The sequence below is a fragment of the Diadema setosum genome, chromosome 18 (genome assembly GCF_964275005.1).
Source record: "Diadema setosum chromosome 18, eeDiaSeto1, whole genome shotgun sequence".
Classification (NCBI taxonomy): Eukaryota; Metazoa; Echinodermata; class Echinoidea; order Diadematoida; family Diadematidae; genus Diadema; species Diadema setosum.
The window spans coordinates 16521248-16542742 of NC_092702.1; the positions used below are offsets into that span (position 1 = coordinate 16521248).

The 21495-nt window shown below is 36.5% G+C and overlaps 1 protein-coding gene across 1 annotated transcript; it reads left to right on the plus strand.

Annotated features, from left to right (window-relative positions):
* The first annotated feature begins 490 nt into the window (after window positions 1-490).
* Window positions 491-20612, plus strand: LOC140241556 (small integral membrane protein 19-like). Its single transcript, XM_072321292.1, has 3 exons — window positions 491-647; window positions 5009-5142; window positions 17236-20612. Exons 1-3 carry the CDS (start codon window positions 529-531, stop codon window positions 17298-17300), a joined length of 318 nt encoding a protein of 105 aa, XP_072177393.1. The 5' UTR covers window positions 491-528; the 3' UTR covers window positions 17301-20612.
* Window positions 20613-21495: the final 883 nt, after the last annotated feature.

A 21495-nucleotide genomic window follows, 5' to 3' on the forward strand; every position in this document is an offset into this window, starting at 1 on the left:
ATGGGAAAAACGTTGGGTTAGGGTTTTTGGTTATGGTTAGGGTTAGGGTTAGGGTCAGGGTTGGGGTTAGGGTTAGGGTTAGGGTTAGGGTTAGGGTTAGGGTTTGATGGTTAGGGTTAGGATTAGGATTAGGGTTAGGTTTAGGGATAGGGTCCCCGATAGATTTTTAGTTTCCCCAATCTGTGCCGTCTAAAAAAAACACGCGTCCGGGGGGGGGGGGGGGGTAGTTGTCCTAGGGGGTAATTGCCCTGGAGGGTAATTGCCCTAGGGGGGTAGTTGTCCGGCGGGTAGTTGCCCTAGGGGGAATTGTCCTGGGGGGTAATAACCAATCCCAGTGGTAGTTATCCGGAGGGTGGTTTTCAGGGGGTAGCGTTCCTAGACCTGTGTACTATACAATACTAGTACGGGTTGTAGTATATTGGGCATCAGCAGGGCACTGCATTGTTAGCGTATAGCGCGTACGCAGCAGTAACTACAGTGTACCTCCGAGCCGAGCTCCGCAGACCGTACATCAGTCCGAAATTCGACATGGCAGAAGAAAACCACGGCCTCCCTCCAGAAGTCCATATAGACCACTGGAATGAAGCTACAAATATTTACATGGTTGTCATCGTGGTTTCACTGTGGTTCTTTTTCTACGTTCGCAAGTAAGCACAGCAAACTAAGACGAGCATTAAGACGTTTTCAGTTAACAGTCCCACGTATAGATATTGATGACATGTTTTCTTCCGCTCACTGCGCCAAACGTAGAGTCGGGGCACCACCAGTTTGCTGCAGGGGTCCAGTTTGCGGCACCTTTAGGAATATCTAACCATATCTTCAAAAGTAGAAGGGCATTTTTTTTTCTATTATTGTTTTATTTGAAGAGCAACTGAAGAGCTTTCTTTTGATACCAGAATCATGACATAACTCGGATGATGCCGTGATGGCCTTCATAATTCTAATTTAAACCGGAAGTTACGGAACCGTCTGTGTCATGCTGTTTTTTTTTTAAAGTATGACTTACTTAACAAAATGTTAAGATTTTGTTCTGTTGCTAGGCAACCACCATCATCCCTTGTTTGTATCTTTATACAAAATCTTACTATGAAAAGAGGCCTGGCATGGTAAGGATTCCTTGTGTAACTGTGTTAAATATTCTAAAATTCATTTCCTTTGTCAGTTTTGAAGATTACAACAGTGACCAAAATGTCGGGGATGGGTCTGGTTTGCGGCACCCCTATGGGATTTACATACATAGCGCTATTTCACATGTCAAAATGGGTGGTAGGGGTCTATAGTGATGAAATACATGCGATCTTGAAAAACTATGAAATTGTGAAGGATCGAGATAATGAATCCAAATAATAAGCAAATAATCAACGTTGGTGAAGGTGATTGGACAAACTATCACTTCCGAGGCGATCTGGATGTAGCTATCTTTCCGAAGTGCAGCTGAGGAAAGATAGCGTACACATTCAGATCGCCGAGGAAGTGATAGTTTGTCTCATTGCCTGAAACTAAAAGTTGATTATTTGCTTTATATTCCACATCTAGGGTCCTAGAAATTCCCATCTTATTCCACATCTGAAACCGTTTTAGCTGTCTTTAGGTATCCTTAGGGCTTAGGCTACGTGTGCGCGTAGATGACAAAACAATGAATTTGCTGCGCGCACCGCGTGGCACTTAAGACAAGTTAAGTGAAAGTGCGTTGCACTGTGTACTGTCAAGTGACCTAGTTAAATGATAGTCCACAGTGCAACGCACTTTTATTTCGCGCATACTCATCTTGCGTTAAGACTGTATGGACTGCCAGAGATCAGCAAAACAAACCGCTGTCTTTATAGATGACAAAACAATGAATTTGCTGCGCGCACCACGCGACACTGAAGGGAAAGTGCGTTGCACTGTGTACTATCAAGTGACCTAGTTCTCAGGTGATGTGATGGGCAAAACTACGCTTTATCACGTGATCAGCTCTTGACCAATCCTATAGCAAGATTCTTAGTACCGTATGTGGAATATAAAGTGTTCTAACAGTAACAAGCTGAAAACTAGTTGGACCATCAAAAAATATTTGGTTTTTGCAAAATTTTAATGTTTGAAGAAATCAGGGGACATTTTTGTGTGGGGTGCTGCAAACTGGAGCCCCCCTGCTGCAAACCGGGTCCTCTCCCGTCCGCAGAATTGCGGGGATCGGCCCCGCCATTGAGGCCGGGCTCGGCCGCGGCTCGGCCCAGCCCTGCACTGTAAACGAGGTCTAGGAATATGTACACCCCTACTACACTTAAAGGACAAGTTCACCTTCTCTTCATAAACATAAGGATTGAGAGAATGTAGCAATATTAGTAGAACACATCATTGAAAGTTTGAGGGAAATCGGACAATCCATTCAAAAGTTATGAATTTTTGAAGTTTTTGTGCAGTAACTGCTGGATGAGAAGACTACTGCAGAGTATGATGTCACATGCGTACAACAATATAAGGAAAATATAAAGAGAATTTTACAAAATTTCATCTTTTGATAAAAGTACACATTCCCTTGACTCGTTACCGACATATGTTATGGGTAATATTATTCCCCCTGCCTTTAGAAAGAGGCAAGTCAAGTGCTCTTTTATTATGTGAAAAAAGTGAAAATATGTTGAATTTTCTTTACATTTTCTTTATACTGTTGTACGCATACGACATCACAAGCTGTAGTAGTCTCCTCATCCAGTGGTTCAAACACAGAGATTTTAAAAATTCATAACTTTTGCATCGATTGTCCAATTTTCCTCAAACTTTCACTGATGTGTTCTACTAATATTGCTGCATTTTCTTAATCCTTATGTTTATGAAGGTGAACTTGTCCTTTAAATCAGGAAAGCTGAATACAGTTTAACAAGCACCCACTTTAGCTTATAATGCACAAGTTAATATGGGTAAACAGATTGAAAGTGAAGGGCGCAATGGCTTTCTTGTCAATTTCTCTCCTTTCGATCTTTAAAATAACAACAACAATTTCCAACATGTGATGATTATATCTTTTCTTTTTTTTTTAATGTCAGCTTAGTTCAATTCACCAAGTAATGTGATTTATTTATCAGAGTATTGTCTAGAACTTGCCTTCAGCACAACTTTAGATAATCATGAGTTATGAACATGAACAAACATGTCTCCCCTCCACTGTAAATACATCATGCCTTCTTAGCTGAATCATGAATGCATAATACTTTTTAATAGCTTGTCTTTACAATTACATGCATACAATCTAACCAAATATGCAGTAACTCAAGTGTGAGTACATGTTACTGTATGTCTGATTTAATAGAAGAAAGTGTCCTGTAAATATTTCTGTACTGTTGAATCATAATTAGCAACTTAAAGATTTATGTTTGAAAAAGATTTAAAGATTTTAGGATGATAGAAATAATACAAAGTAATGTCATTGCCAGGGGACAGTGGCTATTATTCTCAGTGAAGTAAGCACCTTATAGAGGGAAAAGAAGGATACAATTGTAGCATTATTATGTTAAAATACTGTGAATGCTGCGGAGGTGATTTACTGATTTTGCTCCCTTCTTTTGAAGAAGTACATCTTTTAATCCTTTCAATACTGTTGGTATTCACTCCAGTGTATTTCACCTAGTGATAAGCAATACTTGGCAGAATTTATACTAATTAAATTCAGTATAGGAACAGTATGTATTTTTAAACAAATGTTTTCAAGTGAAAACATGAAACTACATTTAGCATCAGATGTTAACACGAGTTACAGTGTATTTCTACAGGTAATTTATGTTTGGAATAGGGATGTGGAAAAGTACTGCATTTAACAGTATATTTCAAGCAAGAAGTCTTAAATTTGTACTACACCATATTCCCAGTGGTTATAGCAGCCACATTTGCCCCAAATGTAGTGCGCCATGGTTGGGATTTTCTCCTTAATTTTTCCCCTCCGTATTCTAGACATGTTCATTCCAATCTTCAGTCCAGTGAACATGTAGCTATCAGATGATGTTCTCACGACATTTGGTCTGGCTAGACTACACATATTTCCCATCACGTCCCACTACGGACTGCCTCCAAGTTTTGTCACGGCCTATTAATTGCTGTCACATTTTGTTAAGTTTCTTATCAGCACAGTGACTGCTGTGGCAAATTTGTTGACAGTTTAAACAAGGAGGTTTAAGAGATGGAGTTCCAACTGGCTATTGATGTACAAAAGAATTCCACAGGTCCATCTGTGCCTTTGGTGACGGGGTTTGATGCCGCCGTCTTGCTGAGCAATCTGAAGATTCATTTTGAATGTTAACTTAAGGTAGGGGATACCTTTTACAGACCTCCCAAAATGCAGCAAAACATTAAATATGAACCTCAGGGGACTTGTTTAGGCCACTGCTGAGAAATTTGGAAGTCATCAGTTATCTACAATTTGAATAATGCACAAAACTCAACTACTCAGTAGTTCTGTGTGTCAGCCACACTTCAGCCTTTCTGTTGCAGTCTTCTGTATCTTTTATCTATAAACACAAATCTAAAAGTATAAGAGCTGATGTAATAACATATAGAGTGTGTGGCAAGAATGCATGTTTGTAAGTAAGTAAGTTTTGTAAGTTTTGATGAACTTTCTTCACAAAATATACGTACATGATGGACACACATGCAGTGCATGGGTCTGCAAAGGTAGCGTAGTAATGTACTGGAATTTACGGTGAGCCCAGAAAAAAATTCAATTCAAAATCTAACGGTCAATAAAAATGTACTAAATGTTACCTTCCATTTTCAATACTTTATGGGAGTTTCTAAAATGATACTCTCTTCAACATACCACTGTATTTATACAACTCTTCATTTAAGGCATGCAAATGGGATTCCCTACCTTTAATGTTGGCTATATTTTGCTTGTTTATCTATTAAATGAAACGAAATCTCACTTAATGATAAAGCTCATTAAACAAAGGTCAATTCCTTCAAGAAATATGTGCAAAAGTGTAAATCAGAGGTGTATCATGTGAAAGTGAAAATGTTCCCTTGCTTAACTTAGGAATAAGGGGCTTATCGTGCGTATGCTGTCCATGAAGAAGACTGCCAAGGACCAACAGGATCAGGCCAACATAAGATACCAAGAGGAGTTGAAGCAAGTCAGACTGAGGCAGCAACTGGAATCGTACTATAATGGTAGGTTTCAACATTAATGTAAAAGTCAGACTGCACAACTTTTGTACTGTATAAGCTGTTATTTTCGCGAGGGATTAATTTTCATGAATTTTGAGAATCGCAGTTGGATCGCAAATTCAACAACACTTGAAAATGTCGCCATGCGTTAAGGTAGCAAAGCATTTAGAACAACATCGGTTTCAATTGACGAAAACATCTTGTGAAAAGATCTGTGACCTAATGCGCAAAAATCTGTACGCAAAAATAGCAGCTTATATAGTGTTCAAGACTTGTGAGTGGCAAAATACTTCTCAGAGTCGCAAAGGCTGGGCAAGGCTCCGGTACAAGAGTTGATTTATTTGGCAAATTAATACAAAGATCTTAGAAATAATACACTGTGAGTCTTTACTATCAGAACAAGATCAGTTGCTTGGCATCATGAACTTTTACTTAGATTAAAGGAAACCAAAACTCATATTGTGGACTGAGTGAAAGCAGCAATATTAGGAGAACAGTGACATGACATTTGCTTCCTCAACAATACACTGCTCTGGTCCTATTTTCTCCAAGGACTTAGGGTTAGGGTTATGACATGGGTTTTAGTTTGATGTTAGGATTAGGATTATGAAAAGGGGTATGTTTGCGGGTAGAATCATATGTTTGGCTTACCATGCAAATATTTAATGGGAGTAGTTGTCACAGGAGCAAATGTTATAGAATCTAGGAGAACACATCAGTGAAAGTTTGAGGAAAATTTGAGGATTGACTCAGAAGTTATGAATTTTCAAAGTGTTGGTGCTGTCATGGCTGGATAAGGGGACTGCATGTACTACAGTCCATGACATCATTATGGACAACAGTATAAAGAAAATACAAAGAAAATTCAACATGCTTTCACTTTTTAAGCATAACTATATGCGAGAATTTATCAAGACTGACAAATTAGGTGATCCGATGTACAAATAATTTCTGAGATTCTCATTGGAGAAAAGGGAATCAAATCTCTCATCTCTACAGATTTGAAATGGAAAGGGCATATTATGTTGACAAAGAGACAAAATGAACCTCATTTTGATAAGCCATTATCGTAAGAAATGATCCTCTTGACAAGGTTCATATCTGTTCAAAATATGGTGCAATATGCCATGTATTTCCCAAGATACAGGACGAAATTGGTTTGATCCTTGACTCTACTTTAGACAGCCGAGATGGCATCTGATTAGAAAGTTGTTATTTCATGAAACTATCCATATGCCATGGGCTAAATGTTCGCAAAATTTTGGAGTGATAGGGCATGTAATTACCAAGATACAGTACAAAGTAGTCTTGACCCTTAACCCTATATACAATACTTCGCACAGCCAAGATGGCATCTGAGTCAAAAGTCGTTGTTTTATGAAATGATCCAGGCAAATAGGTCCATTTATGTACAAAATCTGGCCCTGATTGAGCATTTAGTAAGCAAGATACAAAATAAAGAATATTTGACCTTTGAACCTCATTTGCACAGCCAAAACGGCGTCCGACCAAAGCATTGTTATTTAATACAAAATGATCCATCTATCGAGGCCCATGTGTGTGCAAAACATGGTGGTGAAACCGTATACACTAATGAGGTTACAGAATGAAGTATATTTGACCTTTGACCCCACTTAACACAGCCAAGATGGCATCTGAGCAAGAAGTTGTTGTTTTGTGAAATAATTCTTGCAATCTGGTCCTTACGTGTGCAAAATGTGGGAAAGATAAGACATGTGTTCACGGAGATACAGGATTAAACACTTTTGACCTTTGACTCTAATTCATAGGTACCCAAGATGGTGTCAGAGGAAGTAGTTGTTATTTTATGAAATGATGTTTGTGACATGAACTAAACATGTGCAAAATATAGGGTTGATAGCCATTGTTGTTGTTGATCTATTGCACAGAAAGTAGAAGAAAGAAAGAAAAATAAAGAAAAAGTTAAGGTATTGTATAGAAATTTGAAGGAGAAGCATGAAAAACAGAAAAAGATAAAGTTAGGAAGGGAGAATAAGACTAACTAAAGAAAAAGAAGAAAAAAAGTGTTTTTAAAAAAGCAAAAGAATTGGCCGGGGTGAGCCTCGAACTCGGGACCTTTAGATTAAAAGTCGGATGCGCTATCCACTGACCTATTTCATCCCCCATATAGGCTCTGTGTATTAAGCAGAATGACGCTACATCGAAGCCAAGTGCCAATTTCAACCAAGTTTCTCGACATGATCCTGACGTTGTATGAAAAAACCGAGGACACAATACGATAGCCCAAAGTCTCAGCTACAACATATTAAAATCTGGGAGAAATTCACCAAAGGATAAGTGAGCTAGTGCTTGAAAAAGATAGTCATGTCAATTTTCATTTCCAGAAAAACTGCACTCCCATAGAGATAACACGTAAACTGGTCAAATTTGGCAAGGTTACTTTCAATCCATTTTTATGAGGTGATGACGTCATCCAATCAAAATTTTGATACTACCTTTATGAAAGAGCATATGTGACCCTGCACCTCAAAACAAACAAAAAGTCGCCAGACATGAATTTTTAGGTAAGACCATATTCTGAAACAGCAGACTTTAAGCTTTAAAATGATGTATAACTCAAATCAAATGGACTTTCCTAACCTACCTTAATATTGGAAAGAAAGCACAAACTCAGGAAAAGTGTGAACTGAGAAAAGAGGCTCTGAAGTACAGTGTCTATTCAAGCGCTTAATCTTTACCAAACCGTGCTGGCTGTGCGATGAATGGGACAAAAAACAGGAAGTAACCCACCAGAGTAACAACAATGAAGGGATTATCAGATTAAACTGAAATTAAATATGCCTCATTAACACATTCTGTCCATAATTAATGCCAACTTTCAAAGCAGTAGCACTATCCTTTCAAAAGTTATCAGAGTTGAAAGTGAAGAGTGTGGACAAGGTTTTTCAGAAATGAAAGAGGGATTCTAAAGACACACCTAATCACACTATTCTACCAAAAATGTTAGAGATAAACTGCTAAAAAAACACACTTTCCTGCCCGTTTTATGATACCAAATTTTAGCATAATGTAAAAAAAGACCCGCACTTTCAGAAAATATGAAAAAGTCAAGTTCGGCTAGGTTGACCCATTTCACTTATTTTCAGTCCTCACGCAAAATCAGTGTGTGCGATTTTATGTTCGTTTTGAGGTGCACGGTCACATATAATAAGCAACAACATACTGAAATCTGTGTGAAAAATCGGCAAAGGATAAGTGAGATACGTTTGAGTGAACTTGAAATTTGATGTCATTTTGAAAATTTGCCTTTTTTATTTCATTGAAAAATTGGATATCTTTTAATCATTTTTTCAGCATCGTCAACCCATGAAATGACACATGTACAACTCATCAACTTTCATGATATGTAAAGAAAATGGAGGGTCACTGTCCATCCTGACGAGTAAAATCGGATTAAAAATTTACGGTTTTCTGGCATAGTTACACTGTATATTGCCATTGATGCGCGCGGGGAATTTCAACTTTGACAGGCCCGTATGACGTCATATTGACTTGGATTGACTTGAAACTTGGTAGAATTATTCCTTTACACTTTAGACATCAGATCCATGTGAAAAAAACAGGGAATTTCTATTGCATACGAGCTGTGCGTGCATCGCGTACGCCTCCGTCCATTTTTTTTTTTTCAAAAAATGCTCCAAATGATCTGAAACGTGTGCAAAACAATTTTGAGCTCTATTGGAGCATGTCAATATTTCAATGCATGCGTACACGTACGTTTTTGGTAAAGAGATAAATTTTGAGAATATGAGTGATAAGAGCTCTACAATTTGAGCTATATGAGATGTAAATTTCATTGAGAAATTCCATTCCATTAATGAGATATGAACAAAAATGTGATTTTAGATAATGACGTCATAGTGACGTCACGGTCAACCAACCACAATGATACATTAGATCTGTCGTCTTTGGGACATGATACATACATGGTATAAGTTTTAAATTGATAGTCAAAGAACTTTTTGAGTTATCCTCTGCACAGCTTTTGAGGAGAAATAAGAAGAAAAACAAAGAATCCGTACAGAAACAGAAGGTGATCCGAGAGGATACTCGGATCACCTAATGAAGGAACACTTGACTTTCTCTTACAGAAAGCAGGAGAAATGTTATTACCCGTGATATATACAGTAGCATGTTCATGGAATGTGTACTTTTCATTAAAAAGATATTGTGGAATTCTTCGTATATTTTCTGTGTCCATAATGACATAATGGACTGTAGTCAACTTTTGTCCAACAATAACAGCACCAAAACTTTACAAAGTCACACAACTTTTTAATTGATCATCCAGTTTCACTGAATTGTCCTAATATTGCTGCTTTAATTCACTCCATTGAGATTAATTTTATAATGGGTTTTGGTTTCAAGAAGCTGACTCTGAAGTCTAATATAATTATCTAAAAAATTTCAAAAGTTCTTCTTGTGGTTTCTATTTCAGCTTTTATGTTAATCTTACCTGTTTCTTATGATGTTTTCTTGAAAGTATGTTTCATGGATTATCATTATTAATACTAACCACCATCCAAGATTTTATATTTATAACTTATGATGTAAGTGAGGAAAACTTTGAGCACAGCTTTGTGTGAGTTTAAGCACTTGAAAAGACCCTAAACTTCAGAGCCTCTTTTCTGAGTAAACACTCTTTTATAGTGTGTATGTTCTTTCTTTTTTTAGATGGTAAGGAAAGTTCATTTTTATTGAGGTACACATCATTTTAAAGCTTAGAGTTTACCCTTTAAGCATCTGCCCTTCGCTTGAAATCCAAATTGAAACTTTTTGGTGGTTTTGTGATGCAGGGTCACATTTAGCCTTTCAGATATGAACAGGAGGTATTTTCAGTTTTTGAGCTGACACCAAATCTTTTTATATCAGCCAAGTGACCTTTATGTAATATGATCAAATAATATGCAAGTTTATTCGGCTGCAGTGCATGTGAATTTGGTAGGGTGGCATGGTGGTGGGTCACATGGAATTTTAACATCTAGCATGGTCTTTGAAATCCCAGTGTTGTGGCAAGGGAGTAAAGAAATTGAAGAGAGAAAAAAAAGAAAGAAAGAAAAACATGTTTCTCCCCTCATGCCAGTATGACTAGGTTGCAGCATGAATCATTTGACAGATTGTGGCGGAGACAAAGATACACGGAGACAGTGAGTGTTGAGTTGTCCTTGCCAGCTATATCTGTGCAGTACAAACCCAATACCAGTTACCTCGCAGTCTGTTTTTGTACTGGAAACCAGTGGTTGTTGTTGTTTTGTTTTTGTTTTTTTCTCTCTGCTTTAATCCCTCATCCCTGTTGGTAAACTTTGTATATTTCAGTAGGGCTTTGATATGATGGTCCCAAGAGGATTGAATTTGTTTAACCCTTTAGCAACTAAAGACTCCATATAATTATAGTAGCCTAAAGGTGCAACAGTATCACTCTCATTTCAACAACTTTCTAATTCATGTAAATTACAAGTACAAGTGTAGTTCACTGCATGTGTCATACTGGTATGTTCATTTCAAAGCCTATTAAGACTCTATCAAAATAATGGTGTGTCACAAAAGGAATTCAGACATACTTTTGTTGACCTTTGACCTCTCAAATTACATGATTATATTCTATGTACAGTTCGGGCCTTATTCTAGGGAGTAATAAGCCGGGCGGTCTGTGGTGGTCCAGTTACTAATGGGTTAATATTTTGTGGATATTTGGTAAACATATTCCGGGGTACAGCATTGTGTGGTGCCATCTCGTGTTCGTAAGATGTATATTTACACACTGCCATCACTGAGGTCAAAAATCTGGCAGTGGCGATAATGATCTCAATGCTCATCCAACCCTCCCTGTTGTAAATCTTTTTAATGTAATCACAACATTAGCAATAATGATACTTTTTGCACATCTTTCAAAACATGTCATTACATTTATTAACAGTAATTCAGAATGAAATCATTCTAATCCTGTAAATTCACCTGTTGAGGACGAGTCCCGAGTATATACTCAAATAAGTGTCTATGGGAAATGCGTGTTATAGCAAAATTAACCCATCCTCAATGGGTTAAGCTGTTGACACTTATTTATTGGTCCTTCCGTGGACCAGTAATGCAAAGTGTGGTGGAATTTCAAGGAAAGTAAACACTCAACACATTTTTGTGACAAACATGTCATTTAATTTTTTTTTTTTTTTTTTGGCGGGGTCACTTTTAATGATTATGTGAAATTGACAGCTCACATTGTCAGGACATACCCTAGACCTATTGGGAGAACCTTTTTATATGGCGGAAGCAACCAGTCGCCACAGTGACATTTCTAGGTTGTTTTTTTTTAATATATTATTACTAGCCCTCTCTGGAGGCAATAGCATAATTTGGAAATCTTGGTTCAAGATCATTAGTACTTCCTGCATGCACTCCAAAAACGTGATGGGAACTTCAGAAATCTTCATTCGTGAGCCAATTGCTTTGTGCAGTCATGTGCTGGCACAGTGAGAGATGTGGAAAAGTGTCAATCTAAAAGTGAAGAATGTTTTCAGTTTAAAAAATCAGAGCTGCATTGTCCACTCATGCTACCAATTTTCTCTCACATTTTGTCTGAGTGAAGCTATGGGAATAAAAGGTGGTTCAAAATCATTTTCACTGCCGTCAAAAATGAAAGAAATCTTTTCCTTTCTGTACCCCTCTGTTGTTCTGTATCTCGTTTGATGTTGCCTCCCTATTCATCCTTATCCTTCAAAGGTTGCCCCCTTTGTCCTCGGGATCATCACTGACACTCCTCTGCCTTTTGTCTGTCCACCCTCTTTTATTCCCCTCGGTTTACCTGTTGAGCTCCTTGTTTTTATGCCTCCGCCACGAAGTGGTGCCGGAGGCATTATGTTTTCGGGTTGTCCGTCCGTCCGTCCTTCCGTCCGTCCGTAATGAATTTTGTGGACAAGGTAACTATCGAAACCTGTTGAGGTATCCTAATGAAACTTGGCATGTATGTGTATTAGGGGGTGAAGTTGTGCCTATCAACTTTTGGGTGCACATGCTCAAGGTCAAAGGTCAAAAGGTCAAGGTCAAATACATAAAATTCCACTATTTCCACCATATCTATTGAATGCCTGAAGATATTTTCTTGAAACTTAGTGTATACATGTATTACCCAATTAAGATTCTCTGGTGAAAGTTTGGGTCATGAGGTCAAAGGTCAAAAGGTCAGGGTAAAATACATAAAATGGGCAATTCCATAAATTCGGACGTACATTTTGAACACATTATTAAGCTGCCAAAGATACCAAGATTGAGAATATGAAACTTTTTTCTGGCCATGATATGACAAGTGGTTAGTAGAAAACAATTAACTTTGAAAAAATTATGTCAAGACCTCAGTGACCTTGGAATGATTAAAAAATAGCATGTGTTCGGACGTACACAGAAAAAGTGAATTTTCTGACTTCATAAGTTCAGTCACAAAGTTCTGTGAAGTATGCAATATTTTTTTAAAAATTCACATTATATCAGTTAAAGTAGATGTCAAATGATGTAGAAACGTAAAAAAAATTAGCAATTTAAACAATTAACATGGAAATTATTATGTTTGTTTTTTGTTTCGGACGTACAGTTTCGGACGTACACGACCGCCGTTTCGGACGTACACTTTGTACACCCTCAACAACACTTATAATAAATGCAAAAAGAAATTTGTTACATAACTATTTTTCATCCTAGGCCCTTCTCAGATGATAGCACTTGTCTATCATGTCAGCATTACCAGTGTAAATGAATAAAAGAGCTTCAGAACATGAAAATACTGTATACATAGGGTCTGTGCATTATCAGCTGCCTTGTACATATACATGTACATGTAACAATATTCAGGCATGATAAGTACACTGTATATATTGTATTACAGAACCAAATTCTAATATCAAACTTTGTGATTATAACACAAAATACAGCCTCAAAAGTAACTGGCCAGAACAACAGAATCACATGTGTTGCAAACTGTAGGTAACCAATTACTATATTAATTATAGAAACATTATATTTCATTTTTTTTTTCACGTTACAAAATAATGTACGGTCAACGAAGTACTGTACCAGATGCATTTATTTACAAACAAAAAGAAAAATAAAATTTGTGAAAAATCGAAAGATTTACGTGTAGTCACCAATAACTGTTTGTAACATACTGACTAGATATTTGTTACATGTACATTGCATACCATGGTGGCAAAACAATACATTTTTTTTTTTTTTTACAGACAACAGAGTAATCCTGACACAATGGATATTGTTTATGGGCAAGTCAAAGCTATTTGATTGTGCCATCTTATGGGAAATAAGAGTAAAATATAGGCCTGTTTTGCCAATATTAGAATTAAACCGTAGTCTGTATTAAAGCATATTGCTGTAGTAAACATGGAGCTTTACAATTATGGAAAAAAAATAATCAAAAGAAACCATTTGCTGATTACTTTATGTTGATTCAACAGTAAGTACATGTATTTGACCAGAAAATTTTACATGTATTTTTACTCTGTTCTCAAAACTCTCTGAACTTACAATGAAAAGAGCAAAGCAAAAATTGCGTGGTCACATTCAATTTATTAGTGATTTATGTATTAAACGCAACATTCAGTGTAATTTAAACATTATGGGTTCCTTTTTGTGAGGTCAAGCTCACAGAAACATGCATGGTAATGTATGAAGAAAGTAAAATATGGGACAGTTTTGCATTTTGCTTGGAAGATTCTGGTAATCAAAGGCCTTTTGATGTTGTTGTTTTTTATAATATTAGATTAAGTGAAATGTTATTGAGTACCTGCTAAACAATGGGCTCTATGCAGTGTATTTTTGTTGCATAATTATTCTATGGAAAAAATCTTATTCACTCTGAAATATTTATAATTATTATTATAAATCACTAACAATATCATAACCATTCTTATGGCATGACCTGCTCCAGTACTCATTCGGCAGCAACATCAGTCTGTAATTTTCAAATGAATGATTAAACTGCATGAACATAAATCACAAATTAGACAGGGCTGCACACTTACCCATTTTTTCTACTGGTCGGACTGGTCTGTCAGACCAGTAGGTACCCAGTTTTTCCATCTTAAAATGGTCTATTCCTTAAAAAAAAAATTACTGGTCCAGTAATTTTTACTTGTCCTGGACCATCGGACCGGTGCCAGTGTGCAGCATTGAATTAAATCATTAAATTAAAAAAATATGATATAACATAGATACTACAGTCAAGACCATGAAACTGATTTTGAAAGAAGAGATACATCATAGCTTTGTCAAGAAAATTGACAAAAGGTTTAGGAACTAACCGAAGTGAATTGAACATTGTATGTCTATGAGGTCTTAGGTCGTAACAATGATGTATATCATGTCTATTGTTGTCTAAATTGCAGGCTGTGTGTCCATTATCTGTAATCAAAATGCATGAAGATGCAGATGATAACTTCAAGTCACAGGATTAGGATTGTAAACACCAGCTGACAAAAATGGTAGGAAACAGTACATTGTAGTATTGCAATGTGAACGCAAGGTGATATTAAAGAAGCTGAAATACTCAGTCTTGGCCAAAATAGGAGGGTATTTCATACAACAAGCCACCTTCTCTGCTCTATGTACAAAATGTAAGCAAGTAATCAATATCTGTCCTTGTAAAGACACATTGTCTAAGAATGTGTCAGAATGTGATATATATGACCATTCCCTACTGTTGGTGGTTTTCATACATTCCACAGTATCAACTTGAGACCACACTTTCTGTTCAGCCTAACTTGTTTGTGTACACACATGCATGGACAGAATTTGTTTATTTAATGAATAATTAAAATTTTATTGAATATTATAAACCTATGTATACAAGAGGATTAGACACAGAAATGTATTCCTTAAACATGTAAGCTCAATAGGATTGTTTTCAATGGGTTCCAGAGCACAGTAAGAAGTCAACATAAAAAGTGTTTCGGACGTACATAAAAGTTGTTTCGGACGTACATAAAAAAGTGTACGTCCGAAGACATATTTTTTCATTAATTAGAGATAATTACAAAATTCTAAAGTTACACATTTGAAAAGCAACAAAAACTTGCTTTGCATTGAGATTTTGCAGTTTACTGGCATTCAAGTTTTTATGTGAGATTAAAAAAAGGTGTTTTTTTGTTTCGGACGTACATTGAAATAATGCATAAAATAAAAGTAAAGAAGACAACATAAATTGTCACTTTCACATTCTCTACCCTATGGATATGGAAAAAGTGATTCATTACCTTCATATTTAATGATGTAGTGAGTTGAAAAGTTTTCTTTTCCTTCACAAAAAATATCAAATGAAATAGTGGATTATAAAAGTGGTTCCAGAGTAGTTGTTAAATGGCTTCAATGAAATCACTCCTGTGACCTTGACCTTGGTAAAGTGCATTTCTAATCTACATTTTTGAACAGTTTAAACAATTCCCATCAAAATGATATATAATTTGTGCTGATAATTTCATTTTGAAAAATTGACCCTCTGGTTGACAAATTTATGGAATTGCCCAAATTTCACTATTTCCACCATATCTATTGAATGCCTGAAGAGATTTTCTTGGAACTTAGTGTATACATGTATTCTCTGGTGAAAGTTTGGGTCATGAGGTCAAGGTCAAAGGTCAAAAGGTCAGGGTCAAATACATAAAATTATACTATTTCCACCATATCTATTGAATGCCTGAAGATATTTTCTTGAAACTTAGTGTATACATACGTATTACCCAATTAAGATTCTCTGGTGAAAGTTTGGGTCATGAGGTCAAAGGTCAAAGGTCAAAAGGTCAAGTAAAAATATTAAAACTTCTTTTTTTTCTCTGTACCTTGGAAAATTGTTCAAGGTATCTTCATGGAACATAGTATATACATGTACTGACTGGAAGTGATTATCTAGAGAATGTAGCGTTCATGGGGTCAAAGGTCAGGGGTCAAAGGTCAAGTGCAAGAGTTCAAAATTTTACTATTACCCTCATATTTATGCAATGCCAGCAGGGTTATTTTTTTACACTTGGTGTATGCGTGTGTAACCTAATAGAAATTCTCTGGAAAGTTTTTTTTTTTTCTCTTTTTGCCTCAAAGGTCAAAAGGTCAAAGATCAAGTGAAAGTGCTGAACTAACTTTTTCCTCCATATCTCGGAAGTGGCTCAAGTTACCTTGAAACTTAGTACATATTATGCATGTTCTACCTGAAAGTAATTATCTTATAAATTTTAGGGTCAAGGGCCAGATGAAAATGGTAACAATTTACTATTCAATTCAGAAATTGCACTTTTTCTCCACACCTGTACCTTGAAAATTACTCAATGCCTAAATGTATGAATGGGTCAAAGTCAAGTTAAAGTCCTTAAATCCCTAGATACATGCTCTCCTATTCATCCAATTAAACCTACGTCAAGGAAGGTGAACATTCAACACATTTGTGACAAACTTGTCATTCCAATATTTTGCCAATTTTGTGAAAATGTAATCACACAGTGTCCACATGTACTATCTAGACCTATTGGGAAAATCATGCATTATGGCGGAGGCATACCAGTCGCCAAAGCGACATTTCTAGTCTTTGTTCTGTGTCCCTAGCCCTCCCATGACTGTTCATGTTGTGTACAGTCCTTTTATGTGTTTGCTTTCCCTGCATGTTTGTCATTTTACCATGGAACTTCATTTACCGATATCCCATAGAAAGTGATGATGAGAATAATAATTAAAAAAAAGACATACATGTACAGTGTATCACAGTTTACTAGCACTGTGACACTTGTGCATAAAAATCTGAATGATAGCATAATTAATAATAAGAAAGGAAGAACAGTGTTATAGTTGTGCATTTCTTTATCCAATTTCCATATCATTATTCAACTCAGTAGAATTGATGTTTTTGAAATTCAGCAATGAATCAGTGTCTTTAAGATGACTCAATTGCTCTCATGCTAGGAAAGAGCATACACATGTAGATTCCCTGGATACAGTGTGTGTGTGTGTGTTGTGTAAGCATGTTAGGATGAGCGCCATCAATCTTGTTCTGTGCATTTTCATGTCTTGCAGTTCGGAAGTGGGAACAAGGACAGAACATCAAAAATGAGCACCACATCAACCTGGGTGGATTATGACCTCCTTGCCCTGTGTCTGAGAACTCTGGAGAGGCGCGTCTGATGGGTTCAATGGTCCAAGTGCTGGACAGTGATCCTCATAAAGCAGCGTGAGGGCTCACTTTTCTTTTTGGGCTCAGTTGCTCAGACATGGTTTAAAAGAGACACGATGCCCTCCAGGTGTGGGGAAAGTTTGGCCGCATGTCAGACGGAAAAGGAACATAACACCAAACACCGCGATGGCAATGGCGGTGAAAATAACAATTCTGTGAGATGGCAGTGTGGCTCATGATCCCGTGTTATGCTCTCTTTTGTCCAGTTTGTGTCCACTTTGCTAAATTTCAGAGCATCAGGAAGAAGAATCAACATTTTTAGACTACTGTGTTATACTGTAAGATCCATGAAGTGTACATGTATAAGATTGTGCACACACATATATTAAAATATACTTGTATTATTTTTTTTTTGAACATCCTATAATTGCATATAAATTGCTACAACTCACCTAATAACACATACTACTTAGTACTTCATGGTAGCTATTGTTACTAAGGAAGCAGTGAAGAAGTGCAAAGATGTATCGTCTCTGACAACAACCAAGATGTACTGATGAAGAAGTACAATGTAAGGTTAGTGCGTGTGTGTGTGTGCCATGCAATATTGTAGCACTGTGACTTGCAATCCACATCTCTTGTAATGGAGGGCTCAAGATTAGCAGTGGCCAAGCAGCCTGGAGCCACTAAATATTGATGTCCGGCCACCAAACTTCCAAAAAGCTTACCTTTTGACAGCCAAATCTGGCATCTACACACTGTAAGATTCAAAATTGATTGTTAGTTTCATTTTATTTGGGACCACCAATAGTTCAAGTGTGAATAAATTTAGATGGCCCTAACAGGCCAGGAAAAAAAAAAAAAAAAGTGTGTGTCCTGTATAATGTACATGTAATGTACTTTAGCAAGACATTTCACTTGTTAATGTGTGGCTGCATGGAGCATGCAACTTGGCATGGGATTAACCCTTTTAGTGTCAGGGGCATTTGACAGTGTGTACAAGTACAATGTTATGGGTTTTCCTTTGCCGATTCGGCACTCATAAATGTTTGCATGTGGTGGAAAGAAACCTCATGGAAGGAAATACAAAGTGTAATGAATTCTCCTTCCAGAGAGAAACCAGACAGAGTTTATCTCTGAAGTTGATCACATCTCATCTAATGCACGTAATGTGGAATTCAATCATGCAGATCACACACACGACCACCAGTAGCAACAACAAATAAAATGAGGGTACCAAAACAACGACATTCAATCCACTAGAAGGAAAATAAAACAGTTTGTCTTAGTGTCAGGAAATAATTCGTTACATCAGATCTCTTGATCTTGATTGATATTGAGTGTTTACTTAACTGGCCCTTTGCCTACTATACGAGCCTTGATCATAGCCATGTTGCTCACTTTCTACCGCGCACGCAGAATCAGTTTCTGTTGACAGATTGTTAGATTGTTTCGTCAACGGGGCACAGGAAACAAGAATGAATTGATGGGACCTTTCTTCCACCCTGGGGATCACCGATGGAATGAATATAATATGCACGAATCGAAGCCCCGAGGTGCTGCACTGTATTCTTGTGCATGTCACTTGGAGGATGAGTGGAATTAAGTTTGACAGTGTGATTGATGATGACATGGCATGAAATTGAGATAGTTGTGGTATCATCTCCTCTGTGCACATTTCATGTAAACATGAATTTCGATGGAATGAATATATATGCACGAATCGAAGCCCCGAGGTGCTGCACTGTATTCTTGTGCATGTCACTTGGAGGATGAGTGAAATGAAGTTTGACAGTGTGATTAATGATGACATGGTATGAAATTTAGATAGTTGTGGTATCATCTCCCCTGTGCACATTTCGTGTAAACATGAATTTCGATGGAATGAATATATGCACGAATAGAAGCCTCGAGGTGCTGCACTGTATTCTTGTGCATGTCACTTAGAGGATGAGTGGAATTAAGTTTGACAGTGTGATTGATGATGACATGGCATGAAATTGAGATAGTTGTGGTATCATCTCCCCTGCGCACATTTCGTGTAAACATTTTGTTTTATCTTGATTCAACACTGTGTGGTATGACATCTGCTGAATAAATTAGTAAATCTTTGGTCACATGGAATCAGGGAAATATGTCCAGATTTTTGTTTTTTTTTTTTCTTTTTGTACACCTATTTTCATTTTTTTTTTGAATCGTGACAGTGCAAATGAAACAAGCTTAAAGCAACCAAATAGCTTGTTTACAATTTAGTCACAATTTCTCATACGTATGCTTAAAGGTATCACATTTTTTCCCCGTATTTCCTCCAGGATTGTTGATATTCAATGAATGATTTTAAATGTGTATATTGATGTATAAATTCATTGTGAATCGACTTCTCATCAAAATTGAATAATATGTGTAGTATTATTACCATGTATGAATAATATACACCACACCAAATTTCTACAGCTACACTGTAGGCGTTAACACACTTCGAGTAGAATCCTTGAAGAGATATAATTATTCATAGTATAGTAATTTGGTCAATATCCTTTGCTCAGCTATGTGAAGCAATCAAATATCTGTTTTTCAAAATGTACCATTTTGAGGAAAGACTAGCGTATATTTCATCGATGTATTGCCGACGCATTCTGCATGCAGCCATTTATTCAATTCCACTCTCAACCAAGTCCACTTTACACTACGCAGTGCAAGCAGTGGCAACAAATTTTAGGCCTACTGCTTGTATCCTTGGGTATTGCTGTGGTCATATACAAATGTATCACTGATGAAAAAAAAAATATCGTGTGAAAGGACTGAATACATGTAACTAGTGTAATATGGCGTTGGAGAAGTAATATCTATGTACTTCCTCTTTTGTTAATGGAAAAAAAAAAGCTTAACTGTGACACTTCAGTATATAATGACGTTGATGCCTTTGGTCTGCGCATTACGCATCGTGCGAAACCTCTTAGCCGTTCTCTTTTGTCTTTTGATATACAAACTCGTACATGTACTGTATTTATATCTGTATGGGGGATTCCTATCCTTATAATTTTTTACGATTATTTGAGATTAAAAGGCGTTGTTCAGAAGTGGAATGTAGCCATTTCAAAACATAGCATGGTCATCTTTACAGCCGCCAACTAAGTGTTTTTACGTTATTTGGTGTTTTTTTTAAGCATGCGTTTTTAAATACAGTTATAATCATTTTTCTGAAATGCAAATCAACATGTACATGTATGTCTGTAAATTTCTTCCCATTTCAGACCAAAATATAATGCTCAACTTCAAATATGATTTGGGTATCTTTATTCACTTATGCTTCATTCGTCCTGATCTGTAGAGGATGACTGCTGCGCACTTCACTCATACTTTGTGTGTGTGTGTGTGTGTGTGTGTGTGTGTGTGTGTGTGTATGTATGTTTGTGGGATGGGGTGTATGTTTGTGAAATGTATGATGATATGAATATTATAGAAGATAAAAATAAGATATTAAAAGTAATAAGGAATTTTCATGAAAAATTAAGTATGATTCGAAAGAAAATGATGCAGATATGAATTTTATTTTGTTTAATTTTTTTTTTTTTTAGAGATGTACAAGAATTAAGTGAAGACAGTATTTTTTTTTTGTGACGGTAAAATGACAAATTCGAAATGTTATAATGCTCTGAAAGAATCAAAGTGTAACAAATCACCTGGAATTGATGGTTTTACGGTAGAATTTTATTGTACGTTCTGGCCAGTGTTGGGAGTAACATTGGCAAATGCTTTGAATGAGGCCTTTGATCGGGGGGAGTTATCAAGTTCACAGGAGCAAGGGGTAATAAAACTTATAAAAAAAAAAAAAGGTAAAGATAATTTTCAGATAAAGAATTATAGACCGATAACACTTTTCGATGTAGATTATAAGATTTTGGCTAAGTGTTAGCTAAAAGCAGTGAAGTTCTCGGAAAAATAATATTTTTTGATCAAGTAGGTTGTAAAAAAATATTCGGGAGGCAGTACGCCTGATAACTGATATATATATATTTTTTATTCCTTTTTAAACCGTAACAGGGTGTTTAGCTGCAATTGATTTTGAAAAAGCATTTTATTCGATTTCTCATCAATCTTCATTGTACGTTTTGAAAGTTTTTGGTTTTAATACTTTCTATTCGTGGATTAAAGTTTTGTGT